At 42.1% G+C, this 20,454-nt stretch overlaps 1 protein-coding gene across 6 annotated transcripts in view; it reads left to right on the top strand.

The window, feature by feature from the left end:
• The first annotated feature begins 3,784 nt into the window (after positions 1-3,784).
• DMC1 (DNA meiotic recombinase 1) overlaps positions 3,785-20,454 on the top strand; it is a 53,132-nt gene continuing 36,462 nt past the window's right edge. Inside the window, exons 1-6 of one of the 6 annotated variants that reach the window (XM_054469549.2) lie at positions 3,785-5,654; positions 7,409-7,492; positions 8,075-8,119; positions 8,965-9,111; positions 13,378-13,460; positions 20,367-20,419. In XM_054469549.2, the coding sequence (XP_054325524.1) occupies positions 7,442-7,492; positions 8,075-8,119; positions 8,965-9,111; positions 13,378-13,460; positions 20,367-20,419 (379 nt within the window). In that variant the 5' untranslated portion in view covers positions 3,785-5,654; positions 7,409-7,441. Of the gene's footprint in view, positions 5,655-6,366; positions 6,387-7,408; positions 7,493-8,074; positions 8,120-8,964; positions 9,112-13,377; positions 13,461-20,366; positions 20,420-20,454 lie in introns of those variants that run through there. The other 5 variants (XM_054469546.2, XM_063663268.1, XM_063663269.1 and 2 more) reach the window with 5 other exon arrangements.

Raw genomic sequence — 20,454 nt, 5'->3', positions numbered from 1 at the left:
ATAAAATATAGTACACAATACTGGTGTAATGGTAATAAATGACTGTGTTACTGGTTTATGTTTTATTTATTTCATTATTTAATTTTCAGTGTTCTTTAGGTATGGTTTATGTATTTACTATCTTATAGTTTTTATCATTATTTTATGGTGTACTCCTACTTATTAAAAAAAAAATGTTAACTGTAAAACAGCCTCAGGTAGGTCCTTCAGGAGGTAAACCAGAAGAAGGCATTGTTATCATAGGTGATGACTGCTGCATGCATGTAATTGCTGCAGAGACCGTCCAGTGGGACAAAGATGTGGAGGTGGAAGACAGTGATATTAATGATCCTGACCCTGCGTAGGCCTGGGCTACTGTGTGTGTTTGTGTCTTCATCTTTAACCAAATAAATTTTAGGTAAAAAAAAAAAAAAAATGGCCAGGCACGGTGGCTCACGTCTGTAATCCCAGCAATTTGGGAGGCCGAGGCAGGTGGATCACTTGAGGTCAGAAGTTCGAGACCAGCCTGGCCAACATGGTGAAACCCTGTCTCTACTAAAAATACAAAAATTAGCCGAGCATAGTGGCATGCATCTGTAATCCCAGCTACTTGGGAGGCTGAGGCAGGAGAATTGCATGAACCTGGGAGGCAGAGGTTGCAGTGAGCTGAGATGGCGCCACTGCACTCCAGCCTGGGCAACAGAGCAAGACTCCATCTCAAAAAAAAAAAAAAAAAAAAAAGAAAACGAAAAGAAAAGAAAAGGAAATATGGCCTTAATGTGTGCTGCCAGTCAGTACGAGAAGGATATAGGTTTCGTTAAGTTGGACTAAGTGATCTTCCTTGAATAGATTATCCAAGGCATCCACTGAATGAAAGAAAAAAATTCTTTTTACATAAAATAAAAATTTAAATTTTTTTTTTTTGATATGGAATTTCCCTCTGCCGCCAGGCTGGAATGCAGTGGCGCGATCTCGGCCCACTGCAACCTCCAACTCCCTGGATCAAGCGATTCTCCTGCCTCAGCCTCCTGAATAGCTGGGATTACAGGCACCCTCCACCACACCCAGCTAATTTTTGTATTTTTAATAGAGACAGGGTTTCACCATGTTGGCCAGGATGGTCTCGATCTCCTGACCTGGTGATCTGCCTGCCTTGGCCTCCCAAAGTGCTGGGATTACATGCGTGAGCCACTGCAACCGGCCTAAAAAAAATTTTTTTAAAGGAACAACCTATTTATCGATCTGCCTCTCCCAAGCACTGTTGCTTTCCACAGCAGAGACTTAGTCACCTATCTGTGTGCTTAGCACAGTGCACACTATTTTTCCCTTAATGCATTTTTCACAATTCTGCTTATATAGTTCTTTGTATAAAATCTATCTTTCCTACTAGACTGTAAGCTCTGTGACAGCTGTGAAATAACCAACTCTTTCTCTGCTGGTAAATGGAAACTAGTACAACCAAATATTTCCATGAGCTTTAAATAGCCTTAAAATTGTCCACAGCCTTTCAATCAATGATTATACGTCCAGAAATCTACCCTAAGAAAAGTGATCCTCAGCCAGGTGCAGTGGCTCATGCTTGTAATCCCAGCACCTTGGGAGGCCAATGTGAGAGGATTGCTTGAGCCCAGGAGTTCAAGACCAGCCTTGGCAACATAGCGAGACCCCATCTCTATTTTTTTAATTATAAATAAATAAAAGTAATCCTAAAAAACAAACAGTGCAAAAAGATGCTGACACTAATTAGTAATGTCCAGTAATAGGGAAATTGTTAATAATACATTCAATGGAATATTATGCAATCATTTAAAATTATGCTTAAGACATGGAAAAATGCTTATTAGGTGACTGAAAAAGTAGGATCAGAAATAAACAGATATGCGGCCAGGTGTGGTGGCTCATGCCTGTAAACCCAGCACTTTGGGAGGCCGAGGTGGGCAGATCACGAGGTCAGGAGATCAAGACCATCCTGGCCAACATGGTGAAACCCTGTCTCTACTAAAAATACAAAAATTAGCTTGATGTGGTAGCACATGCCTGTAATCCCAGCTACTCAGGAGGCTGAGGCAGGAGAATCGCTTGAACCAGGGAATCAGAGGTTGCAGTGAGCTGAGATCACACCACTGCGCTCCAGGCTGGTGACAGAGTGAGACTCTGTCTCAAAAAAAAAGAAGTAGATATGCAAAAATATATACAACTTTTGCCTTTTATTTTTGTTAATCAATGCTTTGAATAAAGATGGGAACTTTGGTTTTTTATTTTTTGGTTCATAATCCTACAGATTTTTTTTTCTTTCCAGTAAATCTATAGTAAACCCCTTTAGGTTAATGCAAATCCACACACTGCAGAATTAGTATCTTTCAGAATATTCCCTCTGCTGAGGCAAGAAACACAATATTTGAAATGTCTATATAAACTAGAAGTGTAAGAAAAAAAAGCATGACAAGATTGATGGAACTAGAATATTGAGAAAAAAAGAGAAAGTCTGGCGAATGTAAGAGGTGTTTTACTAGTCATTCATTCTACAAATAAGTATTGAGCTCCAGCTAAATGCACTCTCTTAAGTTAGTACTTGTTCCCTCTTATTACTTGACTAATGAATTACTCATGGGTGTCAGCCTCTAAATGCCATGTTCCCCACTTACCCACAAACTGAATAAGATGTCCCTCCCATGTGTTCCTATGGCACCCCGTATTCCTTCTTGTAACTGGAGGTGAATAATGTAAGGCCCTAGGTTAAAATTTTAATCGACTCTTTACAAACAGCAGTTATTTTAAACCTTTATGTAGCCAGGGAAGAGCCACTAAGAGGTATAGTTCTCAGCAATAGGCTACAAGTACCTTATTCTTAAAGGGGAATTATTTGAAAATGGAGATAAAGAAATGGAACACTGCTGGACGCAGTGGCTCATGCCTGTAAGCCCAGCCCTCTGGGAGGCTGAGATGGGAGGATCACTTGAGCCCAGAAGTTTGAGACCAGGGCAACATGGTGAAACCACATCTCTACAAAAAAATACCAAAAAATTAGCTGGGTGTGGTGGCTTGTGCCTGTAGTGCCAGCTACTCAGGAGGCTGAGGTGGGAGGATCACTTGAGCCCGGGAGATTGAGGCTGCTGTGAGCCAAGATCTTACTTACCACTGTATTCTAGCCTGGGTAACAGAGGGAGACCCTGACTCAAAAACAAAAAGCAAAACAAAACAAACAAATATGTTTAAGGGGAATTCTACCCAGTGAAATTTGTATGTGATGAGCCTTCATTCTTTAGTTCTCTACTAAAGCATTTCTCAAATTCAAGCTCTTGAAATTTCAAGAATATGTATCAGCAAGCATCACTTTGTAGAAGCCCAACTATATGCGCTGGAATCCTGTGCCTCTATTTGGTTATAAGGTGACTGTCCACGGAGGGGCAGTAAAGTGTAATAGTTTAAAATTCAGGTCAACTATAATCCCACTGCCTGTTTTTTTATTTCTTAAAATATCATAAAAAGACACAACATTTTACAATTGTATAGAGAAATCGTGGACTTCCTGAAGGATTTGAAAAATTAGGCAAGCTATATTATCCAGTTAATAATTGACACAAAAGCTCTGGTTTGCCATGTTCTATATTGTGGATAGGAAAGTACCATTTTGCCATGCAGGATATATTTTTTAAAATATAAGCATACCTACCAATCTTTCATGGATTCTGAGTTTTGTAGCATACTTAAAAAGATGTTCCTTATTACAAAGTAATTTTAAATGTCCAATATTTTCTTCTAGTACTTTTATTATTTTATTGTTCAGATTTAATTTTTTGATCTGTCTGGAATTTATTTTGGTATAATGTGTAAAGTGTGGTTCCAATTTTATTTTTCTTCCAGATGGTTACCCAGTTGTTCTAACACTATTCACTGAATTCATCATTTCTCCACTGATGTGAAATGCCACCTTCATGACATTCAGAGTTTTTTTATGATATGAAAGACTAATTTTTTTTTGTTCCGATTTGAGTGGAAAGTCTTCATGTGCACTTTTTAACTGTTCCAGAGTTTGTTGTTGTTTTAAATATTTTAAAAGTTGTCTCTAACCATCAATATGATACCCAAATAAGATTTTTCTCCTCCTTTCATGAATTTGTCATTACCCAGCTCATTTTAGTTTTTTTAAGTGTACTGCACACAACCTTCAAATATTATGAACATTTCTCTCTCCCAGCTGTCACTACACCAAACTACATATGTTATATTTCCCTAAATCATCTTGCTGTGCTCTTTGCAGCTCTTCTGTAGACTGTTGATGTCTTCACCTAACGAGTTGCTCAAAAGTTCCCATAATTATTTAGGTGAGGCCTCAGAGTGAAAGCCTTTCACCACTATCCAGTTCCTCCCCCAAATGGGCATTCATCTGCATGTAACAAGCACGGCTATGTTTGGGGGAAAATAACAGATTTGGAAGCACAATGGCAGTTATTTGTTGGCTCTTAAAACAATCCACCTGTTTGGGGGGGGGCGTCCTACACAAAATGCCAACTGCTATTGTGGGAATGTTTTGCTATTTATTCCAGCAAAATGATTCAGACAGAAAAAACAAAAAGGATCGCCCTGTACTAGGTCTTGAACCCAAAGAACTGTTTGCACAGAGATTCATCCAAGATACATCACAGCCTCCACCTCGGCAGCTGCTCTCTCAAATGTTTCCTGACTCTCCCCAAGTCAGTCTCCGCGTGAGGGGAGGAGGACGCTGCCAGCGATGGCGCTGCTGGCACGAAGGCTGGCCTGCGACTTCTATTTAAAAGCTGAACCAAAATATACTTGGCGTCTGTGGTCTATTTAAAACTTCAAGTTAAGACAGAGAAAAAATTACTCTCCATCCTGAATGGGCCTTGGGTGTCTCAATCACAGACAAGAGTGGCAAATGGTGAGAGTCAGAAAGTGGGAAATTAGGAACGCTGAGGGAGCACGGCCAAACTCTGAACAGCATGAAAACCTGGAGGTGAAAAGAGAAGCCATGGGCAGCGGGGGCGGGGGGAAGAGGGCCCGGGTTCGACCTTCTAACCCAAGGCTCCATCTGCGACCCTCGCGACCAAGACCTATCGCCAAAGTCAGCCACCTCTGCTCATCGCCCCTCCCCCGACTCAAGGCTTCCTCCTCAGAACCCTCGCCTCAGGGTCTTCTCCCGGACTTTAGCGAGGTGCTCAGCTCGAGGGACGCCCCAGCTCAACTGGCTCCCTTCAAGGCCCCGCTCTTCAGCGCGCTGCCTCCACAGCGCCCCTCCCTTCCTCCGTCACCCCAGCTCGCCACCCGCTGGAGGCTCCTCTTCGTTTCCCGCCCCTCAGCCCTCGCCCCGCCCCCTCGCCCTGAGCCCCCTCCAGGCCACGCCCTCTGGTCCGCCCAACTGTGAGCCGCTCGTCCCCCGCCCTTCGGTCTTCGCCCCGCCCCCATTGCGCCCCAACCCGTGTCGCCCACCGTGGGCCTGCTCGCTCCCCGCCCTTCCACCCTCACCCTGCGCCCCGCCCGGCCCCTTGGTCCTCGCCCCGCCCTCCTCGTTTGGCGCCAAACCCTGTGATCAACGGCGCGCGGGTCTCCAGGCTCCGTGTTCTGGGCCCGAGTTAGAATCCTGTCAGCTGAGGAGGTCGGGCGGGGCAGACGGGCTTCACCTTGAAAATCTCGGGGAGACTGTGGGTACGAGGGGGGTAAGTGGCAAAAACGGACAGCGTGCGAAGACTCTGAGGGGACGCTCGTTTTGAGAAGGCGCGCTTCCCTTTCTCACTCCTTTTTTGGGGTCCCTGGGCTAGTGACTTTGAGCGTTCCGCTCCCACCCCTGGGGAGGAATTTTAGTGATCTTGAGGGATTTCCAACCTCATTTTCAATCGAATCGGACCTAAGTCTAGGAGAGCCCGCCTCATCCTCCTGACCAGGGAATCCGGTGTCAGGAAGATGTCCGGCGGCCGCACGGGGTCTGCCCAGGCCTCCCGACGAGGGAGGTGTCGAGGGCGACCCGACCGCGCTGCTGCCCCCACCACAGGGGACAGCTGGGTCGTCTTAAACCGGGGGATTGGGGAGCCCTACCTTCAATCCAACCATTCAGTCCATCAACGGCTCCTTGAGAGATGGGGGACAATCTTTTCATTTCATCACGGGGAGAAGAAATGAATGATATGTTTTTTTCTTCTATGGGGACAGTAAATGTGGAATTGGGGTACTCATAGCTAGCCATCTGAAGGACAGTGTCCCCGAACATCCCATCCGAACGGTCTGGGTTGCCTTCCATCCTTTGCCGTTTGAGGTGCTGGGTGGTAGGACCCTGCTCCTGCCTTAGTATTAATAGTTCGTTCCCTTTGTTCTAGGGTCCAACCCCTGACTTTGGTATCAAATGAGGAAATGGAATCGACCAAGAAAAATAATTATTTGGACCGCATTTTATTGTAATAAACACAATCACGCCTTGTGGATTCCTGAGATTTCTTTTTGAGTCTACAATGTTAAAAACTTTAACTGCTTATCAGCCTTAATATAGTATTATGATCCACCAATTTTTTTTTTTTTTTTTTTTGACACTGAGTCTCGTGCTGTCGCCCAGGCTGGAGTGCAGTGGCGCGATCTCGGCTCACTGCAACCTCCGCCTCCCGGGTTCATGCCATTCTCCTTCCTCAGCCTCCCAAATAGGTGGGATTACAGGCGCCCACTACCAGGCCCAGCTAATTTTTTTGTATTTTTAGTAGAGACGGGGTTTGGCCAGGCTGGTCTTGAACTCCTGACCTTGTGATCTGCCCATCTCGGCCTCCCAAAGTGCTGGGATTACAGGCGTGAGCCGCCGCGCCCGGCCCACCATATTTTTAAATCTTAAAAAAATCATGAAACTAGTAAATACTGTGAAAGAAAGTATGGCTAATGTTCTATGAAACAAAAAGGTAGATGTCACAGGAGTACTCATTCATAATCAGCAGGCAGGAAGGCATTCATCATAGATGAGAAAAATAAAATCCATTTATTGAGGACAAAGTTGGAGGTGTCAGGGAGGAAGAATGATATAATGTCAAGGTTCCTAGAGTATTGTTGTTAAACATAAGCAAGAAAGGTTAAAAGCAATATGCAATTCTAAATAACATTCCAGGCAGTAATAAAGTCATGATTAGCTGTGCAATGGAAACCAGATGATAAGTGATCACTGTTGGGGAAAGAAGAAACTAAATAAGCACCCACCAATTTGCCCCTCAGGCATCTGTGTGCATGTGGGGACACACACACACACGCGCGCACACACACACACACACACACACACACAAGAAATAATGCCACATGCCTCGCAGAAAGAAGATAGGCTGGCCTCGTCTTCCCAAGCTAAATGCTTCTCTTATTGTCCTTCTAGTCCTTGTTGACTTTGAAATGAAATCAGAGGCCCCTGGACAAAGGACTACTTCTTACATAATATTTCTTATTTTTCCAGAAGTGATTATTTTTCTGTTGCTCACTTTTCAATATGAAGGAGGATCAAGTTGTGGCGGAAGAACCAGGATTCCAAGATGAAGAGGTATGACTAGAAATGTTGAAAGATATATAGACATTCGGTCATTCCACAAAAATCAAGTTCCTTCTTTGTTAGCTACTATTTTTAGAAGCTGAAAGTAGAAATAACACATAGTTATATATTGCAAATATGTAACAACTTGTTTGGCAAGGATGCTAAGATTAGCTACTTAGCAACTGGTATGAAAGTATTTTAATAACTTAACAGCTGGTATGGCCATACTGGTACCTATACACACTGGTACCGAATAGCAGCCTGGGCCTAGAGGAAGGAGTTTAGGATCTGGACGGGAAGAGGGTTGAGAAAACGTATTTAAAATAGGTCAAATGTTGTTCCAGTCCTTTAGGTAAAGGTTTTAAAATTTTAGGGAGGACATGACAAAGGTAACTGGCTTCCCAGCCCTTTCAATGTTGGTGCTTCTAAGTATGTGTTTGAAAAACAGTATTGATCCTTCCTCAATCTCTAGAGAAGCGGAATTTGAGGCATTTTGGAGTGACTCATAGTATTGAATTACCTCTTTAAAAGATGTGAAACAGCTGGATATGAAGAATCAAAACTTCATTTTTTCTGTTTCATCTCCTTTAGGAATCTTTGTTTCAAGATATTGACCTGTTACAGAAACATGGAATTGTAAGTAGTTTTTCAATGCTGTGTTAAATTATCTGATTCAGGATTTCTCAGCATCAACCTTATGGACATTTAGGCCTGGATAATTCTTTGTTGCAAGGGGACGTCCTGTGCATTGTAGGGTGTTTGCAACATCCTTGGCCTCTACTCACTCACTGCATGCCAGTAGCACCCCTGCAGCTGTGACAATCAAAATGTCTCCAGACATTGTCAAGTGTATCCAGAGGACAAAATTAAGTTCTATATGTCAGGCGACTGGAATAAATGATGTTGGCAGAAATCCAGCCTTTGAATAATGACCTGGGTGGATTTCAACAGCAATCAGTTGATAGTAAAACTGTGCTGACATTATCTGTTGTAGCCCTAACATTTAATCTCTTTCAGTGGTTTTAGAAAATAGAAGCAAGAGAAAATCCTGGTCCTTTGGTGATGTAGTTATTTGCATTCTCCAGGGGCAGAGGAAAAAAAAATCTTTAAAAATTTAAAAGAACATGTTGGTAATGAAGTTCTGTAGAAGGAAGGAGCTGAACTGAGGGGGTGAATGTGTGATAAATTTGTTAGCTTTTCCACCAACAGGCTTTTCTTTTGAATTCCTTGTTACATTGCCATGGTCTCACTAACATTCTTGGGAAATCAGGGCACAGTCAGAACATTTGGCAGCCTGCTGAGTATGTTCTACTCAGATATTTCCAGAACATTTGGCTACATGGTGGGTGGGTTCCACCTGGCAGCTTGTATAAAATTGGCATCATGGTGGAAGGAGATGGACACAGAAACACATGACATAGTATGGGAGCCTTGCAGGCTGGCATCTTATCAGTCTGCTGTGCCCATTCTTTAATCTACAGAACGTGGCTGACATTAAGAAACTGAAATCAGTAGGAATCTGTACCATCAAAGGTATACAGATGACAACAAGAAGAGCTCTATGCAATGTCAAAGGACTCTCAGAAGCCAAAGTAGACAAGATTAAAGAGGCAGCGAACAAACTAATTGTAAGCAAAATCCATTCTTTGCTGTTTTAGCTTGGAAGGGCCTTGTGAATCTTTATAGGCTTTCTCATGAAAACTAGAAATTATAGTGGGAACTGAGTTCCTGTAGATCACAGTATATTATACTCCCCATGTTAACTTTTTATCACTTCAGTTTCAAAGCAACAGCAATTGATTTCTGAAAGACGAAGGTAGGGATTAAGAGACCTGGAACACTAATGAAGGTAATTATTTTTGCCAAAACTTTTTGTCTCTGTTTATACTACTTTTTCTGGCTGTCTCTGCCTTTCCTTCTCCTTTGCTTTTTTTTTTTTTTTTTTTTTGAGACAGAGTCTTGCTCTGTCGCCAGGCCAGAGTGGCGTGATCTCAGCTCACTGCAACCTCCACCTCCGGGGTTCAAGCGAGTCTCCTGCCTCAGCCTCCTGAGTAGCTGGGACTACAGGCACACACCACCACACCCAGCTAATTTTGTATTTTTAGTAGAGACGAGGTTTCACCATGTTGGCCAAGATGGTCTCGATTTCCCGACCTCATGATCTGCCTGCCCTGGCCTCCCAAAGTGCTGGGATTACAGGCATGAGCCACCATGCTCGGCCTTCATTTTTATTTTTTACCTTTCTCCTCCTCAGTTTTGTCTTGTGTCCTCAAATATCATACCTATGGTTGTTGTGAAGCACTCAGTACCAAAGAAGTTGCTCTCTCCTGGTATAGGAGATTGATATATATGCCAATTGATATAGCCAATTGATAAGAGAGCACTGGGTTAGAAAAAGACCAACAGTGGTTGAGTCTACATGTGTGCAGTTGAGATAGACATGACCAAGCATGTGCTCACTGAAGCAGCTGAGCTAAGCTAACCCATAGTGATGCAGGGCAGGTGAGCCCCCAAATTGGGGCGTAACCTGGGAGGGTTCTTGGCTTTGCCCAAAGGTGAGCCAGTGGTGTTGGACAGCAACTTTTGTTGAAGCAGCCCAGTACAGTGCAGCAGAGGTACTGCTCCTTGCAGAGCAGGGCTACCCCATAGGCAGTGTGCCCAGAAGTAGCAGCTCAGAGGCAGTTTTGCCATTATGGTTATACCCACTTTTAATTACATGCAAATTAAAGGGCAGTTTATGCATAAATTTCTAGAAAAAGAGTGGTAATTTCTGGGTCATTGGGTCATTGCCATGGAAAGGGGCAGTAACTTCCAGGTGTTGCCATAGCAATGGTAAACTGACATGGCACATTGGTGGGCATGTCTTATGGAAAGTTGCTTCTGCCCTGGACCCTGTTTTAGCTAGTTCTCAATTTGGTCTGGTGTCTGAACCCCACCTCTGGAGTCAAATCCCATCTCCTACCTTACTACTTTCTAGCAGGGCCCACTGACTGTGAGGGGCCTTTGCAACTGCCAGGCTGCCAGACAAAAGCATATATACCTTTGACCCAAGCTTTTATGTAGAGCTTTTGGGAATCACTAGAGGTACCAGCTCTTGAAATAGGAAAGCAAAGAAAGGCAGTCTTCCTCTTCATTTAATAGCAGGCCTCTCCATTTCTCTGTTGGTATGTGAGGGTCTCATTCCCAGTGAGTCTGAGAAGCTCTCTTCACCGACAGCCATTTGGTTTCCTTCTTCAGAAGCAGTCAAGGCAGGAGAGTGATGCAAGTGGCAGTGTGATCCTGAACTTGGAGAGGACTCAACCGAACTGAATTACTCTGAACCCAGCTCAGTTGCTCTAGCTTCTGAGTACACTCGGGCAGTATACCCACAAGTCAATTCCACAAGTACCAGGGTGTTTAAGAAAGCCCTGGAGCAGTACTCAGGGTTTGGGAAACTGCTCTATGACATTAGAGTTGTTTTCTTTGGAAATTAAATCTTATTACCAAAGAAAAGAACCTCTCTCTTTCTCAAGCACCCACTACTGCACCAAGAATCTTCTCCTTTCTTAACTTAAACTGTTTATTCTTTTTATTTTTATTTTTTAAGAGACAGGTATCGGGCCAGGTGCAGTGGCGTACACCTGTAATCCCAGCACTTTGGGAGGCTGAGGCGGGCGGATCATGAGGTCAGGAGTTCAAGACCAACATAGTGGCCAACATAGTGAAACCCCGTCTCTACTAAAAATACAAAAATTAGCCAGGCATGGTGGCAGGTGCCTGTAGTCCCAGCTACTTGGGAGGCTGAGACAGGAGAATCACTTGAAACTGAGAGGCAGAGGTTGCAGTGAGGCAAGATCACGCCACTACGCTCCAGCCTGGGTAACACAGCGAGACTCTGTCTCAAAAAGAAAAAAAAAGAGAGAGAGAGAAGGGTATCTCACTATGTTGCCCAGTCTGGGCTTGAACTCCTGGGTTCAAGTGATCCTCCTGCCTCTGCTTCTGAAGTACATGGGACTACAGGAATATGCCACTGTGCCCAGTTTTATTTATTCATTTATTTTTGAGACAAGGTCTCACTCTATCACCCAGGCTGGAGTACCGTGGCTCAATCACAGTTCACTTTGGCCTTGACCTCCCAGGCTCAAACGATCCTCCCACCTCAGCCTCCTCAGTAGCTGGGACTACAGGTACATTCTACCATGTCCAGCTAATTTTTTAAAATTTTTGTGGAGCCCGGGCGTGGTGGCTCACGCCTGTAATCCCAGCACTTTGGGAGGCCGAGGCAGGCGGATCATGAGGTCAGGAGATCGAGACCATCCTGTCTAACACAGTGAAACCCTGTCTCTACTAAAAATACAAAAATATTAGCCGGGCGTGGTGGCAGGCGCCTGTAGTCCCAGCTACTCGGGAGGCTGAGGCAGGAGACCGGCGTGAACCTAGGAGGTGGAGCTTGCAGTGAGCCCAGATCGCGCCACTGCACTCCAGCCTGGGCGACAGAGCTAGACTCTGTCTCAAAAAATAATAATAATAATTTTGTGGAGATGGGGGGTCTTACTATGTTGGCCAGGCTGGTCTTGAACTGCTGGCATCAAGCAGTCCTCCCGCCTCAGCCTCTCAAAGTGCTGGGATTACAGGTGTGAGCTACTGCACCCAGTTGTTTATTCTTAGAGATAGAGAAAGCAATTGAGAGAGACAGAAAGAGAGAGAGGAGAGAAAGAAAGGAAGTTAATTTCATAGTACGGTGGTTCTAAACATTGATATGTATCAGAATCACCTGGTGTGGCTAATAAAGAAAACAGAAGCCCAGACTTGGCTCACTCAAGTAGGATAGGACCTGGGCTTGGCTGTCCCCATTCTCCAAGTTCTCCAAAGTTTAAGAACCACAGTCATAGTATAAAACAACAAAGAGGGACACCTGTTAGACTACATTGGGGCCCATTTTCACTAGTCCTCCACTGCATCAGCTGTACCTTTTTAATCAGTCAATAAGTAGTATATCTACCATGTGAAAAATGTTGTCTCAAGAATAATGAAAACTGGAATTTCTGTGCCCCTTGAAACTTCTATAGCTGGAAAAAAAACGATGCTGTTGAATGAAAAAAAGTGAATTGTTAGTAAAATACCCTCTGCTTTATGCCATAATTATATCTCATTTGGCTGGGCACGGTGGCTCACGCCTGTAATCCCAGCACTTTGGGAGGCCGAGGCGGGTGGATCACTTGAGGTCAGGAGTTTGAGACCATCCTGGCCAACACTGTGAAACCCCATCTCTACTAAAAATACAAAAAATTAGCCGGGCATGGTGGCAAGTGCCTCTAATCCCAGCTACTTGGGAGGCTGAGGCAGGAGAATCACTTGAATCCAGGAGGTGGAGGTTGCAGTGAGCCGAGATCACACCATTGCACTCCAGCCTGGGAAATAGAGCGAGACTCGGTCTCAAAAAAAAAAAAAATATATATATATATATACACACACACACATATACATATACATATATATACACATATACGTATATACATATATGTATATGTGTATATATGTGTATATATATGTATATATGTGTATACATATGTGTGTGTGTGTATATATATATAAAATGTAATTTTCACAGCTACTCTTTGAAGAAACACTGTTATCTGTTTGACCCAAAAGAGGAAGCTGAAGTACAGCAAGATTAAGTAGTTTACTCCATATCATACAACTAATAACTATTAGAGACATGATTTGAACCTAGAAAGGGCAGCTCTAAAGCCTGTGTTCCTAACCATAATCTTGTACTGCCTTCAAGGACAAGTGAACTGTAGCTTATACCAAATGATGATCTTAATAATTGAGTATATCATTTTGGGCAACATTTGAAAATAAAACCATGATCTTTAAACCCTTTTTGAACATTTCCTTTTATCTTTCTGTAGGAACCAGGATTCTTGACTGCATTTGAGTATAGTGAAAAGAGGAAAATGGTTTTCCATATCACCACCGGGAGCCAGGAATTTGAGTGTGTATCTTACATTTTTTATAATCACTAAGCATAATCTTTGGAATACCATGTTTCTTTTCCTCTTTCTGGTTATTTCTACTATAAGTAGTAGAAGTAGCTTCTTCATTTGAAGTTTGGGTTTGTTTGTTTGTTTTTCTAAATGATAACTGAAACAAATTCTAGACTGCTTGGAGGAGCAAGATTAAATGTCTTACAAGAAATTCAGACCCAAAATCTAGTTTCTGAATCAGCCAATATTAATCTCAAACCACTTTTAAAAATCAGTTTAACTTTTCATTTACTTTGCTTCTCCATATGAAGGAGGTTTCATTGCACATTTTGGGTTTACTCAAAAAGCAATTGTTAGATTAAATATTTCAGAAATACTGCAGTTATTTTTGCTCTTCTGCAGAAGTTTTAACATCCCTTTTTATTTACTATTTTTTGATCCCCAAGACATATCATCATCTTCTCAATGCAAGTGTACTAAAATGTGGGTTTTTTTCTCCCTACCTTACTAGAAAGAATTAGTGTTTCATGTGTTACAGCAGTGCCCAAGAGCAATTAGAGCAAAAGCAGTATTTCCTCTAAGTATTTCTCAAAACCCTGGCCTCACAAGATACATTAAGAAAAAAAGGATTTCATAGTCAAATATACCTCCACTTGAATGCCTAATTGACAGCTCAGACTTCACAGGGTCCAAAAATCAAACTTCTGACCTTTGCCCCAAATCTGCTTCTCCCAAAGGCTCCCTCATCTTAGATCTATCTCTTTCCTGATCCTCTGACCTAAAACCTGGGTGTTATCCTTGACATCTTTTTTCTCTCACACACCCTAACTCTAACCCATTAACAAATCCTGTCTGTTCTGTTTTCAAAATATATTTAGTCAGAACAAACCTCCCAGTTTCCTCAACAAACAAATTACAAGGAGGAAAAAAGAGATGGAGTCAGGGAAAAGACCTATAGATTAAAGAGATTTAAAAGACATATCACCTGGCCAGGTGCGGTGGGTGACACCTGTATTCCCAGCACCTTGGGAGGCCAAGGCTGGAGGTGGGGAGGGGATCTCTTGAGATCATCCTAGCGACAAACTGAGACCTTTTCTCTACAAAAAAAAAAAAAAAAAAAAAAAAATTAATTAGCTGGGTGTGATCGTGCACACCTGTAGTTCTAGCTACTCAGGAGTCTGAGATAGAAGGATAGCTAGAGCCCAGGAGGTTGAGGTTGAGGCTCTAGTGAGCCGTGATCATGCCACTGCACTCTAGCCTGGGTGATGCAGAGAGAAACCTTGTCTGAAAAAAAAAAAAATTAAGGAATTACTAAATTTAAGTGTGATAGTGGGAATATGGTTGTTAAAGATGAGAGTCTTCATCTTTTAGGGATACATACTGAAATATTTATAATGAAATGATATGTTGCTTAGTATATGCTTAAAATAATATGGGAAGGGAGGTAAATGGTTAGTGGTCTATATGAAAAAAGATTTACCCTGAGTTCATAGTTGACAATTGTTGAAGCTGAGTGATAGACATGATGGTTCATTATTTTTTTTTCTACATTTGTTTATGCTTGATATTTTCTATAATAAAAGATTAATATATAATATATATTATTTTTATGTGTATATGTGTGTGTGTACATAGAGAGTGAGAATATAATTCAACTATTTCTTACCACCTCTGCTGTTACCTCACTGGACTAAACTACCACCTATTAATATCTCCCCTGGATTATTATAATAACCTCTAATTAACCTCCCTCCTTGAGACCTATCCCCTGCTGTTTTTTTTTTTTTTATTCACAAAAGAGCCAGAATGGTCACTTTAAAACATAGGTTAGGCTGGAATGCAGTGGCTCATAACACCCTGATGATTCCCCCTCTCACTCAGAAAAGAAGCCAAAGTCCTCTCCAATCTCTAATATTTCACTTTTCTAGTTTTCTATGTACCAGCCATAGTGACCTCTTTGCTATTCCCAGAACATGTCAGATATACTCCTGCATCAGGGCCTTTGCACTTTGTGCTGCCTCTGCCTATCATACTCTTCCTCTTAGATCTACATGGCTTGCTGTCATCTCTTTCAGGTCTTGGCAAAAATGTCCACGTCTCAATGAGAACTTCTCTGATCACTTTATTTGACAATATAACCTCCTCACTTTCATACTCTGTCTTCCTTGTCCCCTTTCCTGGCCTTATTTTTATCCATACCATTTAATAACATCTGATGTACTACAGATTTTACTTATTTGTGTTTATTTTTTTTTTTTTTTTTATTTTTCAGACGGAGTCTTGCTCTGTCACCCAAGCTGGAGTGCAGTGGTGCGATCTCAGCTCACTGCAACCTCTGCTGCCCAGGTTCAAGCGATTCACCTGCCTCAGCCTCCCGAGTAGCTGGGATTACAGGTGCCCGCCACCACGCCCGGCTAATTTTTGTACTTTTAGTAGAGACAGGGTTTCAGCATCTTGGCCAGGCTGGTCTTGAACTCCTGATCCCATGATCCACCTGCTTCAGCCTCCCAAAGTGCTGGGATTACAGGTTTGAGCTACCGGCGCCTGGCCTATTTGTGTTTATTATCTAATCTCTCACTAGATTGTAAGCTTCGTGAGAGAAAAAAATTTCTGTCTCTTTTGTTCTCTAGTTTATCCCAAGTGCACAAAACAATCCCTGGCATAAACTAGGTGTGCAATAAATATTTGTTGAATGACTAAATGAATGAATAAACAAATAGTGAATAAGTTTGAGAAGTACGATATACTATATATTCTTGAAGATTCACAGTGCACACTAGCCTGTGAAATCCTGCAGTGACACAAAACACCTGTTTTGGCAGGGCACGGTGGCCCACACCTGTAATCCCAGCACTTCGGGAGGCCAAGACGGGTGGATCACCTTAGGTCAGGAGTTCTAGACCAGCCTGGCCAACATGGTGAAACCCTGTCTCTCCTAAAAAATACAAAAAAAAATGGCCGGGCACGGTGGCTCACACCTTTAATCCCAGCATTTTGGGAGGCCAAGGTGGGTGGATCACTTGAGATCAGGAGTTCGAGACCAGCCTGACCAACATGGAGAAACCCCATCTCTACTAAAAATACAAAAAATTAGCTGGGCGTGGTGGCATGTGCCTGTAGTCACAGCTACTCAGGAGGCTGAGGCAGGAGAATCGCTTGAACCTGGGAGATGGAGGTTGTAATAAGCCGAGATCGTGCCACTGCACTCCAGCCTGGGCAATAGAGTGAGACTCAGTCTCAAAAGAAAAAAAGAAAAAGAAAAAGAAAACACCTGTTTAACCCAGCATTGTCCCAGACTTTTAAAATCACATACCCTTTTTTCAAGTAAAGTTAAGAAAGAGGCTTGGGGAAATCCTACCCCTAGGCAAATTGGTCAAAATGAGGTTGATCAACAAAACACTTGATTCAAATGACAACCTGATTTTCTTTAGTTACTCTGCCACATGGTGGTCTAAGAACCACTGGGCTAAAGAAATAATTATTGTTATTGTGAGTTTTCTGGTGCCCTTGATGTTTGCTCTTGAGAACAGAAAAGATCATTCAGGAGCTAGGTTTTTTTTGTTGTTTGTTTGCTTTTGAGACAGAGTCTTGCTCTGTCACCCAGGCTGGAGTGCAGTGGCATGATCTCGGCTCACTGCAACCTCCGCCTCCCGGGTTCAAGCAATTCTCCTGCCTCAGCCTCCTGAGCAGCTGGGACTACAGGTGCGTGCCACCACACCGGGCTAATTTTTGTATTTTTAGTAGAGACAGAGTTTCACCATGTTGGCCAGGCTGGCCTCGAACTCCTGACCTCAGATGATCCACTTGCCTCGGCCTCCCAAAGTACTGGGATTACAGACGTGAGCCACTGCACCCAGCCAGGAGCTAGGTTTTTAAAAATTAATATTTAATTAATTAAAATATTATACATTTTTCCTTAAGCTTTAAGTCCCTTTATAAATCTAGCACATTTTAAGGGAGCTTATATAACAAGATTAACTAAATTCTCTTAAACATTTTTATTATGTTTATACATTTAGTATATTGTATTTTCTTTAAGAACTTTATTTGTCGGCCAGGTGCGGTGGCTCACGCCTGTAATCCCAACACTTTGGGAGGCTGAGGCGGGTGGATCACAAGGTCAGGAGTTCAACACCAGCCTGGCCAAGATGGCAAAACCCTGTCTCTACTAAAAATACAAAAATTAGCCGGGCATGGTGGTGGGTGCCTGTAATCCCAGCTACTCGGGAGGCTGATGCAGAGAATTGCTTGAACCCAGGAGGCAGAGGTTGCAGTGAGCCAAGATCACGCCACTGCACTCCAGCCTGGGCGACAGAGTGAGACTCCGTCTCAAAAAAAAAAAAAAAAAAGAAGAACTTTGTCTAATTATCTAATTATTAACAGCAAAATCTTCCCAATTACCTAAATATCTTTTGTAACTCAAATAAGTTTAGAAGTATAGTGAGTTGTAGGCACCCTTAAATGTTCAAATACTATTTATAAAATTAGTTATCAACTTGAAAATTTAAGGAATGTACCATTTAATCAGTCAGAGGCCAATCCATTACAAAAAGGTCAAATTATCTTAAACGTCAAAAGGTCTCAAATGCAAATATGCACAGGTTATTACCAAATTTATTTATTTATTTATATTCTATTTTATTTTTTGAGACACGGTCTCACTCTGTCACCCAGGCTAAAATGCAGTGGCTCCATCACGGCTCACTGCAGCCTGAGTAGATGGGACTGCAGGCACAGGCCACCATGCCTGGCTAATTTTGGTATTTTTTGTAGAGACTGGGTTTCGCCGTGTTATCCAGGCTGGTCTTGAACTCCCAGGCTCGAGCGATCCACCTGCCTCGGCCTCCCAAAGTGCTAAGATTACAGACATGAGCCACCATGCCCATATTGCCAAATTTAATATGAAAATAGTAATCTGTGGGTTTGATTTGTGTCTCTATTTTTAAATCTCCCTATATTTAAAAACACTATTTCTACACTTAATTCTAAATTTTCCTGAGTCTCAAAAAGGAAACAATTGTGCTATCCCAAATAATTTGGGGTATCCTCACAGGTAAATTTTGGGGTTACCTTTTCAGCTGATTGAGATTACATATCAACCAGAAATTTTGTCTGGGATTTTCCAGAGGTATAGCTTTCCAGGGTCATTTTTCTCAGGAAGAAGAGGGACAAATAAAGATTTCTTTAATAGTTGCTAGCCCAACCACCATGGCACACATTTACCTATGTAACAAACCTGCGTATCTGGCACATGTACCCCTGAATTTAAAATAAAAGTTGAAGAAAAAAATAGTTGCTGGGCCTATAAGATTTCCAGGTGTATTCCCTCCAAAGGGGTTGATCGCTTAGCCCATGTCCTTTAGATTTAAGTTGTGCAGGTCACTATCTAGATTTTTCTTTTCCTTATTGAAGTCTGCAGCCCTCACTAAATTTGTGGATAACTTCCAACATTGCTTCAATTTACATTTAAATTGCTCTCTTAAACTATGTAAATGTAAATCTATTGGATTATCTATATATCTTAAATTTTTGTCTGACCTGTGATCACATCCCAAAAAATCGTGTTTATAGACTACATACAAGGTTTTTAAAGTGCCCCTACCAGGTCTTAGCACAATTAACACGATTAATATGTGTTGCATTTAATGAATGAATGAGATCATGACTTAAATTTAGGCCTTTTCATATTCAGAACTTTAAATGCACTACAACATTGGGTTACCAATTAAATGTATGCTGTCAAAATCTGACAGTTACTCTTCTAACTGCTAGCATTACCTACAACATCTTTGACATTTACTATTCTGACATGTTCTCCATAAAATTTGGTTTATGTGAGATAACCTGACCATAATGACAATCACTGGATTTTCCTAATATCTGTTTTTCATATGTTTTTCAGTATATTAAAAACTGAAGGCGGGCATGATGGCTCATGTCTATAATCCCAGCACTTTGGAAGGCCAAGGTGGGCAGATCTCTTGAGCCTCAGGAGTTTGAGACCAGCCTGGGCAACATAGCAAGACCCCAGCCGTACAAAAAATAAAAAATTAACCCTGTGTCAGGCGACAGAACAAGATCCTGTCTCAAAAAAGAAAAAGAAAGAAAAAACATTGAAAATTCAATTGACTTTAGAAACATAGTTTCAGCACAATATTAAATACCCAATTAATAACTAAGATGGGCTGGGCATGGTAGCTTATGCCTGTAATCCCAGCACTTTGGGAGGCCAAGGCGGGCGGATCACCTGAGGTCAGGAGTTCGAGACCAACCTGGCCAATATGGTGAAACTGTTTCTACTAAAAATACAAAAATTAGCCTGGCGTGCTGGCAGGCATCTGTAATCCCAGCTACTCGTGAGGCTGAGGCAGGAGAATCTCTTGAACCTGATAGGTGGAGGCTGCAGTGAGCCAAGATCATGCCACTACACTCTAGCCTGGGCGACAGAGCAAGACTCCGTCTCGAAAAAAAAAAAAATAATAATAATAATAATAATTAAGACGATCTGTAACTCCAATTCGATTCTAAAGACTAGTAAGACATAAGGCCTTGCTAACCCATTTACTATTTTTTAAGTTTTTTCTTAAAATAATTTTTTTATTATTATTTTTTAAGCCTACAGCATGCAGTATTCCCAGGTTCCATTTACTATTGAAGTAAGAACGATAGGGCTTATCATTTGTTTTGCTGATCCACTTGCCCATACACAATAGAACCTGTGATCTGAGCAAGTGGCATGCTATTTGTTCAGCCAAGAATTGCTGTTCATTAGGTAGATAGGTAGATGATAGAATAGATAGATAGAGAGATAGATAGAGAGATAGATAGGAAGGATACTAATGATATAAATACTTTCTCCTCTCTTAATATTTCTATTTCTGTTCCTGTTACTAATGCTTTCTTTCTATTTCCAGTAAGTTGCTAGGAGGTGGAATTGAAAGTATGGCAATTACAGAAGCTTTTGGAGGTAGGTAGAACCTTAATATTTTGTTAAATGAAATA

Source organism: Pongo pygmaeus, chromosome 23, assembly GCF_028885625.2.
Source record: "Pongo pygmaeus isolate AG05252 chromosome 23, NHGRI_mPonPyg2-v2.0_pri, whole genome shotgun sequence".
Taxonomy (NCBI): domain Eukaryota; kingdom Metazoa; phylum Chordata; class Mammalia; order Primates; family Hominidae; genus Pongo; species Pongo pygmaeus.
Note: the sequence above shows the minus strand (reverse complement) of the source record. Positions and strands in the feature narration are given on the sequence as shown.